The sequence below is a fragment of the Mchenga conophoros genome, linkage group LG1, assembly GCF_057382185.1.
Source record: "Mchenga conophoros isolate Kocher_MC1m ecotype Shallow Benthic linkage group LG1, M_conophoros_male_GT1.1, whole genome shotgun sequence".
NCBI classification, from domain to species: domain Eukaryota; kingdom Metazoa; phylum Chordata; class Actinopteri; order Cichliformes; family Cichlidae; genus Mchenga; species Mchenga conophoros.
Window position 1 is genome coordinate 34,844,177 of NC_140526.1, and position 24,773 is coordinate 34,868,949.

General features: G+C 39.6%; 1 protein-coding gene across 2 annotated transcripts in view; it reads right to left on the minus strand.

Annotated features, from left to right (window-relative positions):
* nav2a (neuron navigator 2a) overlaps window positions 1-24,773 on the minus strand; it is a 222,445-nt gene that overhangs the window by 100,869 nt on the left and 96,803 nt on the right. Inside the window, exon 1 of one of the 2 annotated variants that reach the window (XM_085276039.1) lies at window positions 352-1,310. The exons of the other annotated variant lie outside the window; for it this stretch is intronic. Within the exon in view, the coding sequence (XP_085132165.1) occupies window positions 352-570 (219 nt within the window). The 5' untranslated portion in view covers window positions 571-1,310. Of the gene's footprint in view, window positions 1-351; window positions 1,311-24,773 lie in introns of those variants that run through there. 2 annotated transcript variants of the gene reach the window in all.

A 24,773-nucleotide genomic window follows, 5' to 3' on the forward strand; every position in this document is an offset into this window, starting at 1 on the left:
AGCCAAATAAAGTGATGATACCGAGTTTGTCGATTTACAGCTGACAAGTGAAGAACAGAATATCTTTCTATTATATTTCTTTTATAAATACTTTATTGTCCTCCATGGGTAAAAAAGGCCCTCAAACTGCTTATAAACTATAATTACTTGGGATTTTTTTTTTCTTTTAGAGTTTTAAATCAGTGAGTACTAATAAGAATTAATAATAAAAAAATATTCTACACAAATAATCAACCATGCATTCTTCTTGCAGCTCATCTCCATGTCATTGCTATAAAATTCATTATAAAGCAGTATTAGCAGAATAACACTTAGGATCTGGGTTTGGAGATGACTGTTTTACATCCTGACCTGAGTGTTTCTGCCAACCTCTGACTCTGCTGCGTTGTTTCTTGGGGGTCTTGAGCCCACCTGCTGGCCCAATGAGGGAATGTGCGTCTTGAGAGGTGCCGGAGGTAGAGCTAGAGGTGACGTCCTGCTGGGGGTCTGGGGGATAGGTAGGGCACTGTGCACAGGTTTGGGTTTGGGGAGTCCCGACTTCATATTTGAGGCCACTAGAATGGCTGGCATCTTTTCCCCAGCGACCAGATGACTGCAAGCTCCCCTCCCTGTCACACTGAGATGGAAATCCTGTCACCGGTAAGCAGGAATTCTCTGCAATCAAGCTACTTTTCTGTTTGTGAATGAGTTACCAGACTGGAGGGAAAAAAAAGAAAGGAAAAAAACACAGCACATATATTGAGGTTGCACCTGATCCAACGCCTGATTGAAGTGTGCAGTTTGTTCATGTCCCAGTCTTAGCTTCTTCTACTGATTCTTAGCAGGAGGTGGGGGTTGACCTGAGCTCCCCAACATGCAGTGGAATGGTTTAAAACCCACAGAATCCCACCTGCATCCTGTTACTAAGTTGGATCAGCTTGTCATTTCATGCAAGAATAATTTGGCCTCAGAGTTTTTTGGTTTAAAAAAAAATAAAAGTATCCTGATGAAAATTCACTCTGCAAAGTCCAAGAAAGAAGATCAAAAATCCCACTTCACACCAAAAGGAATCCCCAGTTGCCTCGTGGTAGAGTGAGTGTTCCCTTCCATTTATTTCCAGCAATGAATGAGAGTCAGCAAATGGCCAAGGATCCAATTGGAAGCAGAGCAGCTCCACTCCCACAGAGTCTTGGTAATTAATTACACCGTCGCTTCAGGAAGACAGGAAGAAACTCCTTTTTTGAGGAAGAGCAGAGAGAGTAGTAGAAACGAGGAGATGGAGAGGAAGGGGGGGGAAGCAAAAGTCAGCAGCGACACAGCGACCACTCACTTCAGCGACTGCTCAGCCTGTGACTACACAGCCTGAAACACACTGCGCTTTCCTCTACTGCCTCTCTCTCTCTCCCTCACTGGTAAGTCCGTGGTTAGCAGCAGGTGTGGCTTAGATCAGGACTGACATATGTGAAAAGCTCAACATATCTACACAGTGGGTTCCTCTCACACAGCGAGTCTGCCTCTCACATAAAGACTCCACCACGATGCTATATGTTAACCACTGATACAAAATAATATTCATTAAAAATAATAATTTGCTAGTTCCACTTGCATTTTAATATGCGGGATAAGGATGCCCATGGTCTTAAAATGTGGCAAATCATCCCAGCCCACTCAACACGGGTTGCATAAAATCATGTGATTTTAATAGAAAACAACAATACTATTAACCTGCTTTGATGCTATTTCATGAAAAGTAGAATTTCCAGCAACAAATATTACATGGAGTTTTTTGCACACGTTTGTGTTCCACATGAATGTAAGCCTGCTTGTTCTGGTCATTTCAGGAGTTGTCATCCAAATTAATGGCTTTGGTGATGCAGATTCTATCTCCAGTGCCATCATCAGGTTGAATTTGTGATACTGAGTGAAATATCTTGACAACAAATCAATATACAGTCATTAATTTTGGTATAGACATTCCTATATAATGTTGTACTGATTAACAGACTCTCTTTTCTGTATTCTTTCCCTCTTCTGTCTGTTAAGCTTCCACTTTATAAATATGAGGATGGCCAATTAGTGGACTAGTGTCAGATCAGCCTAACTCCCAGCAGGCTTAGTCAAGCTGCTGAGATCCTGCTACAGTAGGGAGGGGAAAAAAGAGATTTACTCCAGAGAAGGATTTACGCCCCTCCCCAGTCACCCATAACTAGTTAATTTAAGAATGTACAGAGTAATCTGTATTTGAATCAAAAGTTGTATATAACTGTATTCTCAACTATGTTTTGATGGAAAAATATTTTCTCTCCAACAAAAAACTAGCAGTGGCAAGATTTCCCTGACTACTGATGGCACCATCAGGAACCAGCCATCCTTTATGAACTGTTAATGTCTCCACATGATCCCATGGAAATCTTTTCAGCGGTTGTTCAACTATTTCCGACTAAAACAACAACAAAAAAAAAGCCAAAAATCTTGCCCCAGGTCTGCTCTACATCTTCCCAGGTCTTTTAGTTTGAAACCACTGTTTACTTTAAAAAATAGTCTAATGCAGTAATTACTTACAATAAACAATCTAAATAAAAAATTGAAAAATAGACTGACCAACATTAGAAACATGTGAAAGTTTATGTCTCTAAACTGAGCGCACCTCTATTCCATTCGGATGTAAAAGGGTCAGACATTAACTATACACTCTCTCATTTCTAATAACTCTCAGAACAGTAACACCCCTGCCACACACACACACACACACACACACACACACACACACACACACTGGACTTTTGCAAGAGCATGATTTAATCCAAAGGAAGGGTGTGCTTAGTATGTTAATCTTAATCCTGTTACATTAATTCTAAATTATGCAAATACCAATATCAGCTTATAAATTTGTGTCATGGTGGTGTACGTAGAGAGGGGTGGGGTTGTAGGTGAAATTATTATTTATTTTTTTATACCCCGTGAAACCTGAAACCCTGTACACTGTGTTTGTCTTGGATGTTTCTAACTGGCTTCAGTGAGTTTCACCCATTTGTATGTAGCCTTGCAATCTCTACCTGCAGGTCTCCCACCTTGTCAACTACAGCTGTAAGTGGTGGTGAGTGAAAATACAGAGGGCCTCCATGATTAAAAACAACCATATCCGGACATCACAGGACTTCTTTGAAACATAAAGGAAAATACATTTACCCCACCCTGCTTGTCTCACGTCATCCACTCAATTGGAAAATGAGGAAAGAAGAAAAACATACAGCATGTAGAGTTAGAGGGGAAACTTCCATTATTTTCCTACTATCCTCTGTGACACTAAACACGTTCCGGTCCCTCACATATCACACTGCAGCACTTCGCAGAGTAGAAAGAAAAAAGGAGTCATATTTGATTTATGCAACAACCTTTGAAGATACCTGATGACAGTCCAGTGGAGTCTAATAATAGAGCCCGTTTGGCAGTAAATGGGCGGTATTGACAGTAATAACTAGGACACCCACTGCATTGCTCTGCTGTGTGTTTATACAGTATTTCTTCTTAGAATAATAAACAGTTGTGTGGGGTAGATGGTGGGCGTTTGCTGAGAGCACAATGACTTGTTCACACTCAATGCACAGTGTTTTAAAAGAATTTAAAGGGTATACATTTAGTCAGGAAATGTTACCTTACCACATCCCAAAAAGCAGCACAGACATTTGAAATTGTGTCACAGGACAAATGATGCTAACCTCTGTCCTGGTAATCAGCAGGTAGATTGCAGCAAAAGCTGGCACACGCCCAACTTTATTGCTATGAACATGTATTTTTGTATCAAACCACTGTGTGCCAGAACATTCACTCTTATTTTAATGGTTTCACTGACATAGATAAGGAGGCAGCATTTTTTTATATAACTGAGCTATTGTCTGTCTAAACAAAGCCTATTGTTACAAATAATGACCTCTTTCTCTGCAAATGTTGTGTTATTCCAGTAGTTGTGTTTATGCTCCAGTTGGAAAAAACGAGATTTAAAGTTGGCACTAGTGTTTTAGTTTATAGATGAATCAGTTAGTATCCAATGAATATTCTCTGTCAAGTTGACAAAAGAGTAAACCTACCAAACACGTAATGAAATTCTAACTAGGGATGTCGCCACAACCGAAACAGTACCTTTCTATGCCAAAATTCTGAAAATATGAAGGAACCTGTTTTTCAATACTGAAGGCAGCAGGCATACAGCTGCTCCACTCTTTAGTAGGGATGGGTACCGATATCCGGTGCCATTATGGCATAAACGGTTGTAACCAGACCGAAAAGCAGCGCACATTTCGGTGCTTTATTTCGGTGCTTTTTTTTTCTTTTATAAAATCTCAGGCCAGGAAAATCACCCTCATGTTTTTCTGTGTTTTATCTTCAGCTACTTGACACAAAGGCATCTGCTGTGATGCTTACACCTTTGATAAAGTCTCACAAGTGTCAACTTTCTTTTTATAGATATAAAAATACGGAAATGTACTGATACATGATCTGAATTATAATATTTCTGACTGTCTGAGGCAAAATTTCCCCGATTCAAATCGAATTGAATCGAATCGTGGATTGAATCGATTCGGGACCTTCTGAATTGGAATCGAATCGATTCTAGAAGTCAATGATGATACCCAGCCCTAGTTACATGCGGCTGTCTTCTTGTTTGATAGAGTGATACCATATGTGCCCTATAACTGCAAAAAAGGCTAACATTGTTATTGTTTTACAAAAAACCAGCTAAACATGATAGGTTTTTGGACAAAGTTTGTGTTCTCCATTCTTTAAGCACCGGTTCAAGCACCGTTTAAGCACCGGCACCGTTTCAAAAGTACCAGTTTGGCACCAGTATCGGATAAAACCTAAACGATACCCATCCCTACTCTTTAGCAGCTGAGCATGCAAATAATAAACAAACTTGGTGAGCACCGCAAAAATTGACACCCTCAGGTTGTGTTTATAGCCGCTAGTGAGGTCAGTAAAGCTTCATATTAACAACAATGAAGTATTTAACAGTTGTCATAAATGTTAACCTAGCTGGTGCACACGTTGGCATTAGCAGTTTAGCTGTTAGCAATTACCTGATAGCCACATTAGCCAGCTATTAAGTTAAGGTACCAGCTATCAGCTATGGCTAAAAATAAAATGATGACGTTAATTTGGGAGCTAGGCAGCAAATACTATCAGCCTTGGTCATCTGTAACATTATTGGACAGTGTTAATGTAACAGGTTAACACAATTATTTGTGTCTCCAAAGTGTTATTTGTTTGTAGACTGAAGCTGTGAAAACTCTACCAGCAAATAGATAGAAACCACCAAAATCACAGGAAATAAACACAGTTGTACCTGAAGTCTCCTAATCATGCATTCCCCCCTTTCATTCATCAAAATGGTGTTGCATATTGTCTTGTGTATTGGTATTCAGTTTATAAATGGGCTGCATGATAGACAACACCATCTCATTTTAAACTCAAACTGTACACAACTACAATTTCTGCTATCCCATAGTCATGGTTTTGACAAACGTACCAAATTTTTTGCTAGCAATGGCTACTATGGGTTAACTTTGATCTGCTCCTCACGCTCACTGCAGATCTTATAAGGAATTACAAACATAAATGCATGCTCCCCTCAATATAAGTGCATTCTGTTATTCAACTTTTGCTTATTAGTGCAGCACACACCCACAGTACAAACTGTGCAAAATTAATGTTACTATGTATCACTCCAAATAATCTAATTTATCTGGATTGGAGTCATAGACCACTGCTTTTGAATCGCTGCAGTGAAATGTTGACTAGAAACAGCTGTCTGTTTGCTGAACACACCCCATTCCTCCTGTCACTTCGGTTGGCCTTACTGAGCAGGCTATTCTTGAAAGGGTGCTGCACCCATCATTCTATAGTGAAGTAAAACAAATTTAAGTCACAGACTGGCAGCAATCCACTCCCAGAATCTCCAACCAAACAACTTCATATCTATTTAAATATTTCTGCATTGTAAATGGAAGAAAATTGCACACACGCACTGGCACACACACACACTTTATACCCGTCCTTTGCTGATTTTTTTTCATTAGCAGAGTTAGCAGAGCAGAACAAGTACAGTAGGCTCCCACTGACAGGAGCTGCACTAACTGGAGCAACGGCCTGACATTTCCACCATGACAGCACACGATCTACAACTTGACCTACACACTGGACTATTTCCTTTCTCTCTCTCTCTCTCTCTCACACACACACACACACACACACACACACACACACACACACACACACAGTTTGAGTAATGAACAGTGTCAGGTCTGTAAGGCCGGATCACAGGGGTAAGAGGAGCTGACTCCATGAAGCCCAACAGGGTCCTGGCATGTCTCGAGTGACACAACACACAGCGTCAGGCCAATGACACACAAATAAACAACACTCAGAATATCAAACCTATTTATACAAATTTGTTTAAGAGAATGAGCTAAGCCAGCTCGGAAGAGGAGAGAGAAGCACTGTTTGCTTTGGAAACATGAAACAAGTCCAGGATACACAGCACAGATAATGCAATAAAGAGTCACCTGACAGGGAAGGGTGTGTGCATCAGTCTGGATCCTGCTGAGTGTGTTTGTGCCCTTGCCCAGCTACAGCTGTGACACGTGTGTGAAAACATGTGTGTGTTCATGCACGCATGTGGTGGTGTGTATGTAAATCTTTGTATGTATGTGTCTTTGGGGCATCCTGTCACTTTCCTGTCACATGACACCTACACAAATCATCACTCTGAGCAGGATTCTGTCTGTTCAGAAGGAGCTTCAAACATACACACACACACACACACACACACACACACACACACACACACACACACTTGTACTCTTATCAAGTCATCTGGCCTCAAGTCAAATACAATAAGTTAAAAGAAAATGTCCTACATATTTTAACTTAGGTTGTACTTCTGTAGCTTTGAATGTGGTATGGTTGTTGGTCTTGACGGACTGGTATTTCAGAAACTGCTGATCTAATGTGATTTTCCCACACAACATCTCTAGAGTGTACAGAAAAAGGTCTGAAAAAGAGAAAATATCCAGTGAGCTGCGGTTTTCTGAGTGAAAATGCCAGAGGTCAGAGGAGAATGGCCAAACTTGTTAGAGTGAAAAGGAAGCCAACAGTAACCCAAACAAGCAGTTGTTAGAACATGTGATGCAGAAGAGCTTATCTGAACATACAACAATTTGAACTTTGAAGTAAATAGACTACAGCAACAGGAGACCATACTAAGAACTGGAAACTGAGGCTACAATTTGCAGGGGATCACCAAAAGTGGACAAGAGAAGACAGGAAAAGGTTGCCTGAGCTGATGAGTCTGGATTTTTGTTGCAACACTCAGTCGGTAGGTTCAGAATTTGGTGTAAACAGCATGAAAGCATGGATCCATCCTGCCTTGTATCTAGAATTCAGTTATTTTCTTGACTCATTTGGTCCCCTTAGTAGGGCTGGGCCATATCATACCATTCACGGTAATACCGGTATAATGTTAGGCAATGATAAGAAAATTAAAAGAAAATAAAGAAAATAAAATATCGCGATAGAATATGGAAAAACGCGCACGCGCAGTGCCTTTGTTTTCATGCGGCGACGGAGAATGAGAAGAGCGAAAGCAGATCGTTGTATGAAACAGATGAACCAGAATTGGTTTGTGAAAATGCTGCAACTTCAGTGGTGTGGAACTGGTTTGGCTTTCGTCCGTCAGATACACAACAAAGCACAATTTTTGGTAGAGCATGCTAGCGGGCAGTCTTTATTACCGTGTTTTTTGGAAAATACGGCACACTTAAAATCAATCTTTTGATTTTCTGATAAATCCACAGTGCACCCTACGTATGAATTCTGGTTCTGCTTACTGACCTCGAACCGATCTTATGTGGTACACGGCGCTCAAAAGTCTGTCAAAAAATGTTTTAGTACAACTTCCGTAAGCTACGAAGCCGCACCGCTTGATGGATTGTCGGAGCATTACGGCTATCGTAGGCAGGAGCCTCACGGAGTGATACGTACTGTGCTTCAACAAAATATTACCGTTTTGTGTGTGTATAACCTCTTTTTAAGTTTTGTGGATATTATACATGGTTATGCTGAGGATATGTCGGCCAATTTCCACTGGAAATGCCTTTTGGTTAAACTGTCAGCGAGGAATTTGCATTTGAAATGTTGAAAATAAATAAAGTTGTGGAGTTGTAAAGTATTTTGTCTTGCGTCAATTATATCATCAGTTATATTGTTCTCGCAGATTTTCACACTTATATCGTGATAAATATTTTTGGCCATATTGCCCTGCCCTATCCCTTAGTATCAAATGAGCATCATCTAAACACCATAGCCTACGGTTGTTGACCATGTTTAACCTTTTATGAAAAACACTGTACCAACTTTCATTTTTATAATATGCCATTTCACAGAGCTGAAATCATCTCAAACTAGTTTCTTCAACAAGGAGATGCATTCATTGTACTCAAATGGGTCTCCACAGTCACCAAATCTCAGTCTAATAGAAGGGGAACAGGAGATTCCAGTCATGACTGTGCAGCTGACAAATCACCAAATTCAAATTGGGCAATCTTTACCACAAATAATAATTCAAGCTGTTCCAAAGACAAAAGAGTCTTCGCTAGTAGAAACAAAATGTCCCTGTGAATCGTTCAATGGGTGTAAAAAAATAAAATAAAATAAAATAAAATACACACACACACACACACACACACAAGATTCTTGAGACAGAGACAAATTCTGCACAAATTACTTAAATACCTGACAAAATGTCAGTACCAGGAACAAAAGCAACAACACAAGAGAAAATTCACAAAATACACACACACTCAGACAGCGGACAAAAGCGAGACACAGAAGACAGCAGCACCCAAACAACAGTCTCCCTGCAGTAAACTGGAGTGACAGATAAGAAAAGCAGGGAGAAGTCATCATGGCCACAGCTCCAAGGTAGTGTGTGTGTGTGTGTGTGTGTGTGTGTGTGTGTGTGTGTGTGTGTGTGTGTGTGTGTGTGTGTGCGCGCGCGCATGTGGGGGAGAAACTCACCATGTGATCTGAAGCCCTACTTTTTAAATGAAAAAACTGCAGAGAATAGAAATATATAAAATATAATAAACTGTCTCCTCAATTAGTTTGTAATGAAGTCTGGACAATTAACCGGCACTAATCAGCCTTTAATAGCTCATTTACCACCATTTAGCTAAAGGTGGACTTACATGTGAACACAAAATGCTGGACGTGTTTTCCACCAAAATCTAATTACACAACTGCTATGACTTCTAGGAATCTTCTCTTTTATTGTGGAAACATTAACATTAAACCCCCCCCCCCCCCCCCCCCCCCCCAAACAACCGACAATGGAGCTAGTGGTTAATATTTTATGTATGGATGAGGGTGAAGAGAAGGACAACTACTGTCTGAAAGCATTAGAGCCCCACTTCCTGCTGTTTCCAGAAATGTTTCAAATGACATAATAAATGTAGGTAAGTCAATATTAGTTGGTGTGACCTCCTTTGTGCCTTTGAGTGTTCAGAAAAAAGGAAAAGGTTGCTTGGCCTAAAAATCCCAAACACCAGCCCCCACCCAGCAGCAAGTGACATTCAACTGCATGGCACTCTGTTCCTTAGTGGAATAATCAATATGGGTGAGATTAAAAATTGCACCAAGTAACAGGGCTGCAATAAAGCAGCCCATGTAATGCGAGCCCCGGGCTTAAATAGCAATTACCCCCAACTGCTGTGACACAAAACCACTTACTGCCCCCCCAGTGATGAAATAGGACAGAAACGGCAGACAGGAAACAGCAGGTAAGGCACAGAGGAAGAGAAGAAGTGAGCTGGAACAGAAATAGAGCAGATCAGAACAGAAATGACTTAAAGGGAACAAAGGAATAAGTTGGGGAAACAACAGGAAGCAAGTTATTACTTTTTGTACTTGACTGAAGAGTCAGGAGATAAATACTGGATCACTATCATTTGCAAACATGCTCTTGTTTATTTTTTTCAAAAGTGTATTTAGGCAACAACTAGAATGTACATGGTTAAAAATGCTATTCTGCTCTGACATAGTCCTCACTGAACAGTGGAGTCACATGAGAACATCCAACTAAACTTTCTACTGCACTTTTACACAACTAATGGCTCATTAGTGCAGCGGTTTGGATGCAGAAACAAAGAATCGAAGGTAAAAAAACAAAACAAAACCCCCCTAAAAAACAGCCGACTACCATTTTCTCAGGCTTCCAGTGATATTAAACAAGCACTGGACTTGTATACAGTATATTCAACAGAGCATTATTAATAGAATGTTTGTCCATGCACGAAAGCAAAAAGCATTTGAACTGCCACGTCTAACAGACTGCACAGAATGAATAGAAGAATATTCAAAGTAATTAAATCATTCAAATCTTTTTTTTTTAACCTCAGCAGAGATATTTACACAGAAGCTGGGAAACTAAAGAAAAGCATGATGATGTCATAATAAAAACAGTAGCTGTAAGAGAGCAGCAGAGATGGGGGATTGTGGAGATTAAATAAAACAAATGCAAATAGGATTTATCAAACAAAGCACCAGGAGTTTTGTTCTGGTTTGTTGAGGTGATTATTCATCAGAAGCTATGAAACAGTCAGAATAGCATGTTTCTGCAGGAGGAGGGATGCAGCTCATGTGCTTCTGCCTGAATTTAATATTAGAAATGTAAAAACTGCTGCAAGTCGGCATATACGCTGACTTTTCTGACTTTTTATTATTTTTACTGAAGAAATTTTAAAAAACTGGACAACTAATGTTCTTCCTTTAACACCTGTTTTTCAACATTTGTTGTATAAAACTAATGTATACAACTAAGTCTGCTCTATACAGACATCTAAATTCTGTAGATTGTTAATTCGTTATTCCATTTATCTTAATGTTTAAAAACTATTTCTCAAACTCAGCAATAACCGATATATACAGACGTGAAAATCCTGACAGTCAGCTGCTCCAGCATGCAGAGCGAGCTGTGTCGCTTTAAGAGGGCAATAAAACCTCAAGTGATACCTCGCCCAAACTAGTTCTAAAATCTAACACCTGTCCAGCTGTGGGCTTGAAAGAGGCTCAAAAAAGTTGAAAGCAGCCGCTATGGCCAGCGTGGGCACGCACACTGCAGTGCATTTCAGTGGTGACAGACAGGCGATAGATGCAGGTGCACACTCAAAGACTTAATTATCAGAGGACAAAGACATGTAGAAGACTAAAGATACAAAAACTGTTCAAGCAGAGATACTGAATGAGCTAATATCCAACTAATAAAATTCACACAAGCATACGCACACAAATAAATTGACTGAAAGCATAATCTACAATACATACAAGCTTTGTGTATGTTTGTATACAGTCTATAGTGACAACGAGGTCCATTAATTCATTCCTACATTTTATATTTTCACAAAAAAAACCAAAACAAAACCTCAAGTCACCAGGAAATGTCCCAGTGCTCCCGACAGGCAGTCTGCATGTCTTTGCCACCAGGAATGTCATGTTAGAAAACACTTATGATGAATTTTGCTTAGAAAAAACATTTGCCAATAGCTTTAATATCTAAATCATATATCTGTGGTTGCATTTAGACTGGTGTACTTCTGTAACATAGCAAATGATTTAAGGTTGACAAAGAGTGAAACAGTACAGCACAGAGTAAGGAGTGAGACTCAGGAGGGTCAATGAGGAGAGAAAAGATATGCTGTTATGTGCAGTGAGTTTGATTCTCAGTGACCAAGAAGTCATGTATTCTTCCCTTCATGGTAAACTCACAGTACTACAGTAGCTTTCTCTTTACATTCACTACAGAAAGCAGTCAAATGCATCTGCTGGCATATGTTGTTGCACGGATGGGTGCGTCACTGTTTATGCACATTAAGTACACACGCAAATTTTAAGATTCATCTCACAGCACCCCATTACTGTGCTCAGCCCTCCATCTGGCATGCATATGTGAGCTCCTATCAAGAGACCGAGTGCTTTGACAGAAACTCACACTCAGCTCTAAAACTAGTGTGCTGCTGAGGAAACAAAGTGGGACAGAGAAACAAGTGAGGCAACAAAAGCACTTCTTACCTGGGAGAAGAAGGTCACAGCATCACCGCAGGGAGGATGGCAGGAAGCAGGAGAGAAGGAAAAGGAGAAAGAGAAACACATGTTAGTAACTGTCAGATGTAAAGAAGCCTTTTTGATTTAATCTGGGAGTGTCTAAGATTTTGAATCTGCAATATTTATTCATGTTTCAAGGAAAAAATGCAGTCACATTTGAGCCAACATGGCTCAAAGATATTTTTATCAACTCACATTCCCACATGGCTATTAATCCCCTAATGCTTTTAATGATGCAAGTACAAGCAAGTCATAAAACAACCGAAACACATTAAACGACCTGCAAAACAGTTACAAGGAAAGCCTGACTTTGCAGAATTACACTTAACAGCTATTGCAAGACAATTTTCTCTTTAACTAACCACCAGGAAAGAAAAGTGCGCTAATCAATAAATCAGAACACTCCCATATATTCAAGCAAGAAGGCAAGCTTGAGAAAATCCATCAGTGTTAAAAAACAATGTGTTTGGCTTGCAACCAGCTCACATCTTTAGAGGGAAACACCCGTCATGTTTATGGTCTATTTTCGCCAGTAGGGTGCCATGGCTGAAATGTGCTGCCAAGTGCTGCCCACCCAGCTTAGCCCCACTTACTCACAGCTTCCACTCGATAGGTAATGCTGTTTGCACGGTGATGTAAAGCCAATAAAACCAGTTTTATGGCAGGCAAATCTAAACTAATGTGAAGTACTCACACACCTGTTTTAACAAGGAGAAACTTTAGGATCCTTTCAAGGGGAGAGCGAGAGCAACAGGGAGCGGTAACAGTTGGGTTGTGGGATAGACACAATTCTCCAGAAAGTACCCTAAAACACAAGCAGGAAATGAACACCACCACAAGCAAATAAGAGTTCCGATGTAACCATACTGGTTAGAGAGAGGGGAAATCAAGGCAAAGGGCTCGAGGCTTTGATGGAAACTCAAGGGTTACAAACTGAATTTTATAAAATGTTGTAAAAAACCTTAAAAGTTTGAAAGCAAGGCTTTAAAATGTTCAAAGCCAAGCAGCTTGGGAAGAGGAAACACACTGACTCCAAGCCACAAAATGGAACGGCAATTAAAGGCTCTAATTTGGCAGAGGTTGGCAGGGATGTTTCTAATAGACGAGCTGCACCACAAGCTGGTGAATTAAACAAAGAGCAGCGGCCAACCTAGACACTTAAAGGCTTGTTTTCTTTTTAGAAAGTGATTTACACACAACAGATAGAGTAAAAGTTTAGTTTGCATGTGGGAAATATGCACACGCCGTTTGTAAAGCGTAAAACCCCCCAAAAAACAACAACACACACACTTGGCATCCAGCGTCAAAATAAACATTTGGAGCAGTTAATTGGCTGAACTCTGGAGGCTGCAATCGGAAATCCCCCAGAATAAAACCAAAAAGGTCCAAGTCATCCTCGTTCGCTACAGCTCAACTTGAGCCAAGTTGGCTGTGATGAATCTGATTCCACACAGAGACGCCCAGGCTCATGGCCACGATAGCTGAATGTGCCTTCCCATTCTCACGCTGTGTGAGGGATTCTGGAAAAGGTTATTCTATTTATATGTAAATGTTTTTCCTACTTTGGTGAAACCCACAGAAAGGTGCAGCTAGCGCAACAGATTACAGATGCCTTAGTTGTGCAAATCTATATGGATACCAAAACTGATGTTTAACATAATCATGTTGGCCAATAGCCAAATACCAAATTTTCCTCCCTTTTTTTGTCTTTTCATTGCAAAAAAGAAAGAAAACATGATTATATTAAAATGTTTTAAAGTATTTCAGATCTTTATCACCTACAAGTGAAAACTAAAGTTTTAAAAGGACTGCAGGCTGCAAAGTCCTTTTAAAACTTTAGGTCTTGAGTTCTTTTCTTTTTACCTTACAACACTTCCCAGATTGATGGGCAGCAACACTTGCTTCTCTAAGATCATTGCCAATATCATTCCTACTTGGCAATGTAAAAAAAAACAAACACATACCTGACTGCTCCAAACCAACAAACTGCCAAAACACCTTTTTAGAGATGCTCATACTTACTGATGATCAGTTAATCAAGTGCATTTGATTAGCTGTACCTGGCTGCTACTTATGCACTTAATTCCTTTGGAAGCAGTAAGCATGTACTTTGTGCAGTCCTGTGAGAAACTATTAAAATTGTCTTTGTTCCCATGACTACATGGTAAACATGTAGCTCTGTGCCATAGAGATTGGTGGAGCTGTCTTACTTACCAACAGTCAACTCAGACCAATGCAGATATTATTGCCTATACAAGTATGAAGAATAAGGTCACATCTTAATAATTAGGAAGTATTTCTATTTTACGAACATTGGGTAGGCCAAATGTGCTGAAAACTGATTTATAAATCCAAATACAACACTAATAACTAACTAATAAAAGACTGTCTATGGTAATGGGATAATTACTGCTTTAAAATGATTTAAAGTTAGCAGTTAGAAACCTTTAGAACGCCTGCAAAGCAAAAGCTAGAAATTAAGTAACAGATGCATTTTCTTTAGGTTCTTCAAGTTGCGATTTTAAACAACGTGCTTGCTTGCAGGTATACATCAATTCTGAATTGAAACAAATGGTGCTGTTGCTGAAAGCTCTGAATGTTCAAACGCCCCACCAGCACAAGAATCTAGAACATGAAAACAAGATTATAAAAATTCAATTATCTAAATCTCAATAACTGAATTGCTGCCTTATAATCATACTCTGTATATTTAACATTCAAATCCTAATGATATTGTCCTTGACTACTCATTCAACCAAAAGTAATAACAACTCGCTTGCTGTGGAGCTAGCCAGGAGTGCTTTACTTGCAGCAGATGCCACTTTAAATGCACCTCTACCGTTTCTGACAATGGCAATCTGGAGATCAGATTAGAAGGTGTGCTCTTTATCAGCAAGCAAGCCTTTAAAGAGCTTAGTGAGTGGGCCTGGTCTGCCACCAACAGCGTGCTGGGTCAGGAAGGCACCCGCTCCACGTCGCCCACTCTCCGCTCTGAGCTAATCCTATTTACTGCAGAGTATTTATGCTGACCCGCAGCCAAATGCCAAGCCAGTGATATGGCAGAACTGGCAGAAGGGAATCAAAACACGAAGGATATGTTTCTTTATTCTTGTGATGACAAAAAAGGGCAAAGGATTGAGCAAGGCTGGGTTGGAGAGACATGCTCAAGGCCAGCATTTAGTAGTGTTTTTTTATTTATATCGTGGCAGTCTAAAATATGTGCTCATGGAATACTGAATGCTGTACATTTAGAGAATGCAAAAACATGAAACAAAATTAAACAGCATTCAAGGTCTGCTGCCTTCACTGCCTGGGGGCACAAATCCCGTTCATTTAGACTCCAATTTTGACTTAAATTTTTGCTTTTCCATTCAGCCACCAGCAAATTTAAGGCAATAAAATGTGCACATACTGTGAAACTTAACCACACAGTGGATACTTGGAATACTAGACACAATACTCTTTGTGGATAGACATTTTTTCCATCTCTATACCTGCAGTATATCACATGTTACGTGAAAGTCTGTGCTAAATGTTCAGTTAAAAGAAAAGGAAAACAAAAAATAAGCAAAACCAATAATAATCTGACTGTTTGCTGTCTAAACATTTAATGGTAAAGTACAAAAAATGTGTTTTCAGTACAGAAATAGAATTTATTTTTTGGACAAAATCTAAAAAAAATACCAGGACTTTGTTTATAATAGCCAGAGTTAAACTGATTTGATGGCTATGGTTACAACAAACATTTTCATATGAAAGCTAACTGACATGGACATGACATCCTTGTGTCTTGAAAAAACAAAAACGAAGTAAATAAAATAAAAATAAATACATTTATTAATTAAAAAAGAAAGTGCACGCGATGAAATGACCTGACATTGCTGAGACTTTCTTATCCTACTGGACCAACCAGCTAGCAAATTAACAAAGGGTGCACTCCAAGCTTCGACAGTGGACATCAGAATCAGAATCAGAATACTTTATTGATCCCTGGGGGAAATTATTTTTTGTTACAGTGCTCCATTTTAAACCAACATTAAGACAAGACAGACAATACGCTAACTAAGAATAGTACAATATATACATATATATACATACATACATACATACATAAGTCACTTATAAATAAATATTTGGAAAAGAAACATGTGTAGTTGTAGCAGCAAACAGTGTGTTAAGTGGATGCGTTGTACAGGGAGATGGCCACAGGCAGGAATGATTTCCTGTGTCGTTCAGTGGTGCTTTTCGGTAATCTCAGTCTCTCACTGAACGAGCTCCTGTGACTGACCAGCATGTCATGGAGTGGGTGGGAGGAGCAAAAGGGCAATTTTTATTTGTTATTGGCATTGGAGCTTTGTTGTGGACTTGTTTTACCCTCTGATGGGGGATAACCTTGGCTTGCCTTTACTCTTAGCAGATTTACTCAGTGGTAAAGTGACTGTGACACACAAAGAGGTCAGGGATGCACCTTCTCACAACCACGGAACAGTCACATTGGCTGACAGTGGATTGTCACTGCAAGTACATGCGAGTCAATAGCACAGAAGCACAATGTTGGAGAGCTGATATTCCTGACCTAATGCAGATTGGGTCAGGCATGGAGACTCCAAATAGCCATGAAATTATCCTAAAGGATGGCAGAAAGGAGAATGCCCAACAAACATAACAAGAGAAGACAGAGCTAGACAGGGGGATGCTGTAAGGCCAAGACAGAGAGAAATGAAAGGGTGGGAGAGAGCGTAAAAGGAGAAAATGATGAAGAAGAGGGGGGAGTGGATCTTGCTGGTTAGCACTGGGAGTCAAAGAGGCCTGAAGCATGCTTTACAAGCTTCAACCACGTCAGATCACATCAGTGTCGCTGCCAGCTTCTTCCCCTGCCTGTGCACTTATGGACCAGCACATACTTGCAACAAAAACAATCGACACAGACCCCTGTGCACACACAAACCTGAAAATGCCTTCATGAGATACTTTTCTTGAATCTTATCCAACAGCCCCTGTGGTCCTATTTCACAGCAACAGCTTAGTGAAGCCACACACAAAGAATCCATGGCCATGTTAAACATGGATATGACGAGGTAAGCATGTCTGGTGGCTCAATCGTTTCTGTGATGCTGAGAGTGACGGACAGCTCATTCTCTAAGCTCCCTGAGGATTTTGCTACAAATACTCTGTTAACGTCCTCCCATCACTTTCTATGCCTCTTTTTCCTGCTCCCTACATCATGTGTGACCCAGTTCAACCCTCTTTCCATTTTTTCTCTGTCTTTCTCTAATAACAAGGGCTAAACTTTCCTGAGGAGGAACACAGTGGGGGAGCTGCAGCCTCCACTGCCTGCATGCTCATAGATGTCTACAGCAGAATACAGCTATAGTTCTTTGTAAGATAATTCCATGTATTGAGCTGACAAAATGCTGTCAGATATCCATCAGCTGAGTCCAGCAATACATTGTTAAATGTATATCATTTTATTAAAAATATGTGCAACTTACAGCACTGGCCAAATGTCCTGAACCACTTTTTATTTCTTTAAGTTTTCAAAGGAAAATGGGAAATAGATGTGGTGCAAACAATATTTTATAACTGTCAAACTGTTACCTCTGGCAGCAACAGGTTCTTTGCCAAGATGTCCGTGCCATCCCTTGAGTTACACACCTTTTTATGTTTAAATGATTCACAGATCAGTATTAAGTGTCTTAAGAAAACAAACAAGAAAAAAAAAACCATTCCTGTGAAAATGCTCAGGTACAAGGACGAGACTGAAAATGAGTGATCTATCTATCTATCAAGGGACTATGTAATAATTGGTGGTATTAACTTTGTTAGTACAAATTATAAAGCATGGAAAAGGGCAGGTTTAAATGGGACTTTAAAAGATTTAAAAAAAACCCAAAACATTAGCCTGCAGTCATATTTCCTATAAAACGCGACTCTCTGTTACAAATTTTCAAAAGTTGTTTGAAGCAGCATTTACATGGTCTGGTTTATTCACTGAAATGCATTTTGTCCAATCTAGGAAGTGTGACATCCTCATTCTTAAATACACCGAGTTGCTAGAATATAACTATCCTAGTAATCATATGCTCTTTGCATTAATGGATATTGTTTAGGAGAAACAAATGCCATATGTTAATATGAACATTTTGCTGATAATTAGGCAGCATGAGTGTTCTTATGGACTTCATATTTATGCGGTTGTAGAGTGAAATGTTAACAAAATATACAAAGGACTCATGAGGTCAGATTAGCTTGATTAGAAATATTATGGATTGTATATTGCTACCAAACAGCTTCAGCTCTATACATAATCATTTTGTGTTTTTGCTGTGTAACACCATGGCAGTATGACTACACAGTCGAGCTAGATATACTTTTTAGTATTCAGTGCATACAAGTTTAATTCCCTATCTCCGACCAGCCGCAGTGAGGCAAAACTTTTGATGAGCACCACAGTTTAGATGAAACACTAAGAGATTCTCACTGTCAAACGCCTCTCTGCGGTCTGGGACCATCCACCATCCACTGGTAGTCACCCTGGGGCAGCTCTTCAGAAACTGTTCAGCTGGCAATCCGTTGGCAGAAGCGCGCCGTGATTTTAAATGATGTCTGAGAGGAGCTTCTCGCTTCTATGCAGCCTGAATGAATTTATTTGGACAATAGCATTTCCCTATCTCAGTACTAAGCTGCATTACATGGGGCACTAATAGATTGGCTCATCCACTAGAGGCAAAGCAGGGGATGCGCTCTCTCTCTCTCACTCATTTCTCTAGTTGAGCAGCACTGGCAGCCATAATTGGGTTCACTGGAGAAGAGAAAATATTCCTAAAGGGCTTGATGGCAGAGGTGAGCCCACTGTAGATTTTCCTAATAGATGACTCAACATCTTTAGTTGTCAAGATCAGAAAAATTAACATATCATTGTAAGTGCAAAGGCTGATCTTTCAGTAAAAAGAGTAGCTGTATCCTTATGACTACAATAAATATACAGTGGAATCATCTTGTCAAATAATTCCTTCATGGAATTCCAACCTGGAAAGTGTGGGCTTAGAAAAGCCACAATGAGTTCATTTTGGTCTTTTGTGTCAACTCCACGCCTGTAATAACTGGCTCCATTTCCAGGGCACTTCTCTGCCTTTGCATGCTGGGACCGGGTCCAGCTCTATGACCTTTAAATGAGATTAAGCATGTGGAGAAATCTGAAGAATGGATGTCAGATTCAGCTAAAGCTTTCCAATTAATTATTCTTTTAACTGGTTAAACAACCAAGGCAGCTCAAGAGAAACCACACTCAGCCATTTGTGCTTCTGTGAGGCTCCACTGAAACAGCGCGGTTATGAGAGTTATTACTTACACGGCCCTAGGGGCGACAGGATCCTATCAAAGGAAATAAAAAGTGACAGGAGATAATCTCAGTTTACCCCGGTGTCAATGGGAAAAGCCACAGCAAGTATATATTGGGCCATAAATTCTGTGTGCTTTCATTGAGTTTTTGCTTAGCCATTGGTCCCTACTAACTCAAGAAAACCCTAGGATATTGATGCCAGCCTGCAAAAGAGTCATCTCTTTCTTATTGTCCTAAAGCCGAGTCAAGGTGACATCGCCATGACCCGTAATCCTGCTGTGCTCTGGACTTTATAAAGCCTCAGAGAGAAGCCGGATGGCCTCAGAGATACAGAACGAGGCTGAATTAGGGCTTTCATTTTATCCTTTCTCTGTCACCTCTAGCAATTGGTCTCTGGGGCTTTTTTTGTGGAAGAGAAGATTGGTCAACATAAATCATCATTCCAATTACAGCTGACATTGGATACAGGCATTTAACAAGTATACACACAGAACAATCCACTAGAGAAAACAGCATGAGACACTTGCTGTATTTTGTAATTGAGGTGACTAGATAAACCACAAATCAATGGAGACTTTAGCCAGCGTTACCAGATTTTTAAGGGTGACGACAATTCTCCATCAGCCTTTTACAGCTGCAGCGTAAAGAACTAAGTTAACCCCATGCTTCAGCAGCTTGTAGAACCATAATTTTCAGCAATAAATAATTGTCTTCTACATGACTTTATCAGTCTTTTGCATTGTTGTGGAGGAATTTTAGCCCACTTCTCTTCATATCACTTCAGTTCATTGATGCAAAAAACTCATTCACTATGCACAGCTCTTTTAAGATCCTGAGTTCTGTGCTACACCTTGATTCTTTTCCTTCTCAGTCACTCTGCTGACGTGCTCTAGATCATTCTCTTGTTGCATGACCCGATTTCAGCCAAGCTTTAGCTGTCAAACAGGTGGGCTCACACTAGATTATTTTGGTATACAGGTAAGTTCATGGCTGGAAGGTGCTTAGGTCCTGTGGATTCAAAACAAACCCAAATGATCACCCCTCTGTCACCCTGATGTCAGTTGGCATCAGACATTTGTCCTGATATGCTACATTTGGTTTTCACCACACGTAGACATTTTAGCAGTTGCTGAATCTCATTGCCAGATATCGCCATAGTCTCTCTTATCCAAAGGACATCGTTCCAGACACACTGCTATGTTATTTTTAGAGAAAAGAGGCATTTTCCTCATTTCCAATTGAGTCGTACTTGGTCAGTCTTTTTCTAATTGTGCTGTCATGAACTTCAACATTCAACGTGCTAACAGAGGCCTATGGAGTCTAAGACGTAGTTTATTTTTTCTAGTTTCTCTGAGCATTATGAGTAATGTCATATTTTTTATTTCACCTGAGATTGTGTTTACATACAGTAATCTTAAGACCCGTTAAAGACCAGATAGGTTTTATTACGACCTGCAAAGCCTTAGAATTAAAAAAGGTGTACTTCCTTTTTATGACTGTAGCTGCAGGCAGCCATAATAAAAAGGTCAAACAGTTTAGCAAGCACAGTCGCCATGGTACCCTTTGTCTTCAGTGTTCCGTGTTTGACTTTGACAGCTCAAAGTGTAGAGAGGTACGACTTCAGTTTTCACACTTTTATACACTTTTTGTACACTGAACTGTCCTCGATCCATGAGTGCAGGATTAACAACAGGACCATGTGTTACAAATGTTACAAAAGGGCAAAGTAGTGTCAACCCTCCCTGCTTGAACTGCTAGAGTGGGCAACATATGGACATCCCCACTTAAGCAGGTTTTATACTTTGTTTCTGCGAGTTTGCTATAGTCCGCTTGGGTTCCTGTAACAAATTTCATCATCGAACAATCGAAAAAGAGGAATGACTATTTAGCCATCAGGTCTCCAGCTGTCCGTGTCTGTATAACTAATCTGTATAGCCAATCACTTCTGACAGTTTTTCAATTGGCAAAACCTCTAAAATAATTCTGTTTCACTTGTTCATCCCTCTTTAAAAGGACAGTATTTAACTCAATGATGAGCTTTTAGACATATGCCATCCCTAATAGGTAAATAGCTACACAAATGTATGCTTTTGTGTCCACAAAGCATAATCTTACATTCTGGCAGAATCTAGCATATATGCTCTCTTATACTACACTGTCTCATTGTCCCAGTGGACTGTGAGTACTATAGAGCATGTGGTGCATTTGAGTAAATGGAAAAACAACATGGTATAAATACCAAGTGATTCTGACTGTAGCTATAGCCTCCTTCAGGAATTTTTGAAAGGAGATCTGAGTGGTGGAACATCACGAGAAGAAGGTGCAGACTAAAAGAGCAAATTACAAATCATCAACAGAAAATAAAGATTAAATTCATATACATCCATAGCTAAGTAGGCTCAGATCTCACAAGGCAGTTTTCATATCATATGCAGGTATATAGCTCACTCAGGAGCTTGACCCAGACTGCTGTTGGCAGTGTCCCAGTGATACCTCCGCTTAGCTGGCACAGCTCCACTGGGCTAAACAGCCACTAAGAGCTGTGCAGTAGACGGCGAGAGCTGACAAAGACGGATGCAAACCAGAGGAGGCTAACTAAATGCTTTCCAAAGCTTTCATAGCTGCCTTTAATCCATTCTATCCTCAAGAGAGGATCAGTTGTTGGAAAGGAACCCAACTTGGCGCCTTCTGTATGCTTTAAATGCTCAGAGGGCTTTATAAGATGACTGAGGTCAGAGCTAACCACTGTGTATAGTAGAGGAAGCTCCCAACTTCATTGAGTGATTTATCTGTAGTCATTGCAGGAAACTCTCAATGGATATGGGCGGCTCATCCCTTCCAAATGCAGCTCAGGTTCATGCATTTAACCTTGTGTTGTCAGTTGGACAGTGTATATTTCATTTTGGCAGACAAGCAAGACTGCATCAAATCATTTAAATTTACTTTTTGACTAGAAGATAAGACTGTAGTTTAAGGTTATATTGCATCGGCTGGAAAAATAGTGCGTAATGTATAATGTTTTTCCTTTAAAAATGTTCTCATTGGTCTCTCATTACCATCCCTATGACTCCAAACCTGATATTCAGTTTAACTGGTATTTCTGAATTAAAACAGTCAGGAAAATTAAATTAGACTGACTCAGTTTGAAAACAAGCCAATGAAACCCAAGGGCCTCTTGATAGAGATGTCACAGTGTTACCATGTCAGGAAAAATTACTTGCTCACAAAAGCTGAGAGGCGTCAAATCACATTTAATCAGCATGCTTCTCCTCGCTCTGAGATCTCTATATTCAACTGGGTGTCAGAGAATGATTTATATGATGTAGTTAATCTGTATGGATTGCAGTCACACTGAAGTTGACATATTTTGTCTGTGTGAGGCCCTGAAGGTATGAGCATGTGGTGATGGTGTTGGTCAACAACTTCGGACAGTTTACGAGTCATCTGCTTATCTTTCTAACGGTCTACTTCCACCAGGCCTACCCTCAAAAAGAGAGTTTATGATCAATTCTCTTTCTCTAAAAATTCTCTTCCTCTATGGAAATCTTCAAATCAAATTTGAAGATCTATCTACTTTCAAAGGCTTTCAGATCTCTTTGAAACCGCGTTTATTCTGTCTTCTTTATTTTGATCTTTTATCTTATTGCATGACGTATACATGTGTATATGTATACATGTATTCACGTCCACGTCTGTACGTGTGTGTGTGTTTACACGTATATGTATGTATATGTATGTGCATATACATGCCTGTACGTGTAGATTTATACTTGTATAGATATGGATGTTTTGTGATCTTTTTTACCTCATTTATCTTAATTCTTTCTTTTATTTGATTACATTGTCCTTCTCTTCAGCACATTGGTTGACACTTGATGTCTTTGAAACATGCTATACAAATAAAGCTGACTTGACTTGACACTGTCATTTCCTAGAAACCATCTATATTCTTGTCTTTGTCATTTCGTTCGTTCTTTCTAGTGTCTGGAAGACTTCATCGTACTCTCTGTGGACCTTGTGCTGATTGGTTTTGGGTAGGAGGGCCATTGTAGCCGCAGGCTGATTGAATCTTTCCTTGGAGAGAATTCTGGATGTGAACATGGGAACAATTGAGCTAAAAAGTCAGTCATTGTGAAATTGCACAATTTTCTTTCGTACGTTCCCAATCTTGGAATGAACAACTTCTATCTTATGGAGACAATGACTGAACACTTACAGTGCAAAGGAAGCAAATTCTCATCATATTTGATTTACTTCCTGTCTTACAAGAAGCACATATAAGTTTATTGCATGTAGAAATGTGAAGAACCCAAAAACAAAGGCTCCAGTTGTTTGGTTAGAAGAAGACTGAGGTTGGCTTATCTGAACAGAGTAATGACAGACACGATTAAGAGTTGAGCTCTGATAAAGAAACTACTGAGTTCTCTGGTGTTGACCTTCAACATTTAGCAGAAAATAATCAGCGAATAACTTCCTGCTGAAGGAGCAGAGCAGTCCCACACTAGCTTCCAGAGTATTGGCTGTAATAGTGGCAACAGAACTGATCATCTATGCTGAAAATTCTGTCTCTCAGTCATTAGGAGGAATCTGTGCCAATAGTGAACTAATTACTGTAAATTCGGGAGTGACATGTTTCTATTAAGCTTATCTTCAAACCACCAACACATTGGCTAAAAAATCCACTGTGTGCAAAGCAGATTATTCTAATTTGACTTGCCCATAGGGCTGCTCGATTATGGCAAAAATGATAATCACGATTATTTTCACTGAAATTGAGATCTCGATTATTTGACGATATTTATTTAACCCTTTAAGACCTACTATAAAACCAAGTCCGCCAGAGCTTATATTATATTTTTACATGCTGTAGTGCCATTTGTGGGAGCATTTCAAGTTGCTATATAACTGTTATAGCCCATATTTTAATAATATGTATGCATTAAGTCCATAGTAACTACATTAATTGCAAAAAAGTGCAATAAACTACAAGAAAATTGAAAATCGTTTTTGTTTTTTTACATATATTTCTACTTGGAGAAATTTAAGAGGCTTATCCCTCAAAACTTTAAATACAAAAAAGTTGCAAAAATAGTTTACAATAACAGGAAACTTATTTTGAGTGTCTTCATAGTTTTATTTTGGAGATACACCAATTTTTATATACACTGCAGGAAAAACAAAAAAACAATCCTATGATGCAAATTTGCAAAGAAAACAGCATGTGCATCAAAATAAACTATTTCCAGCAGTGCAATTCGAGTTCTAAGCATCCCAGAAACTATTCAGAAAAGTCAAA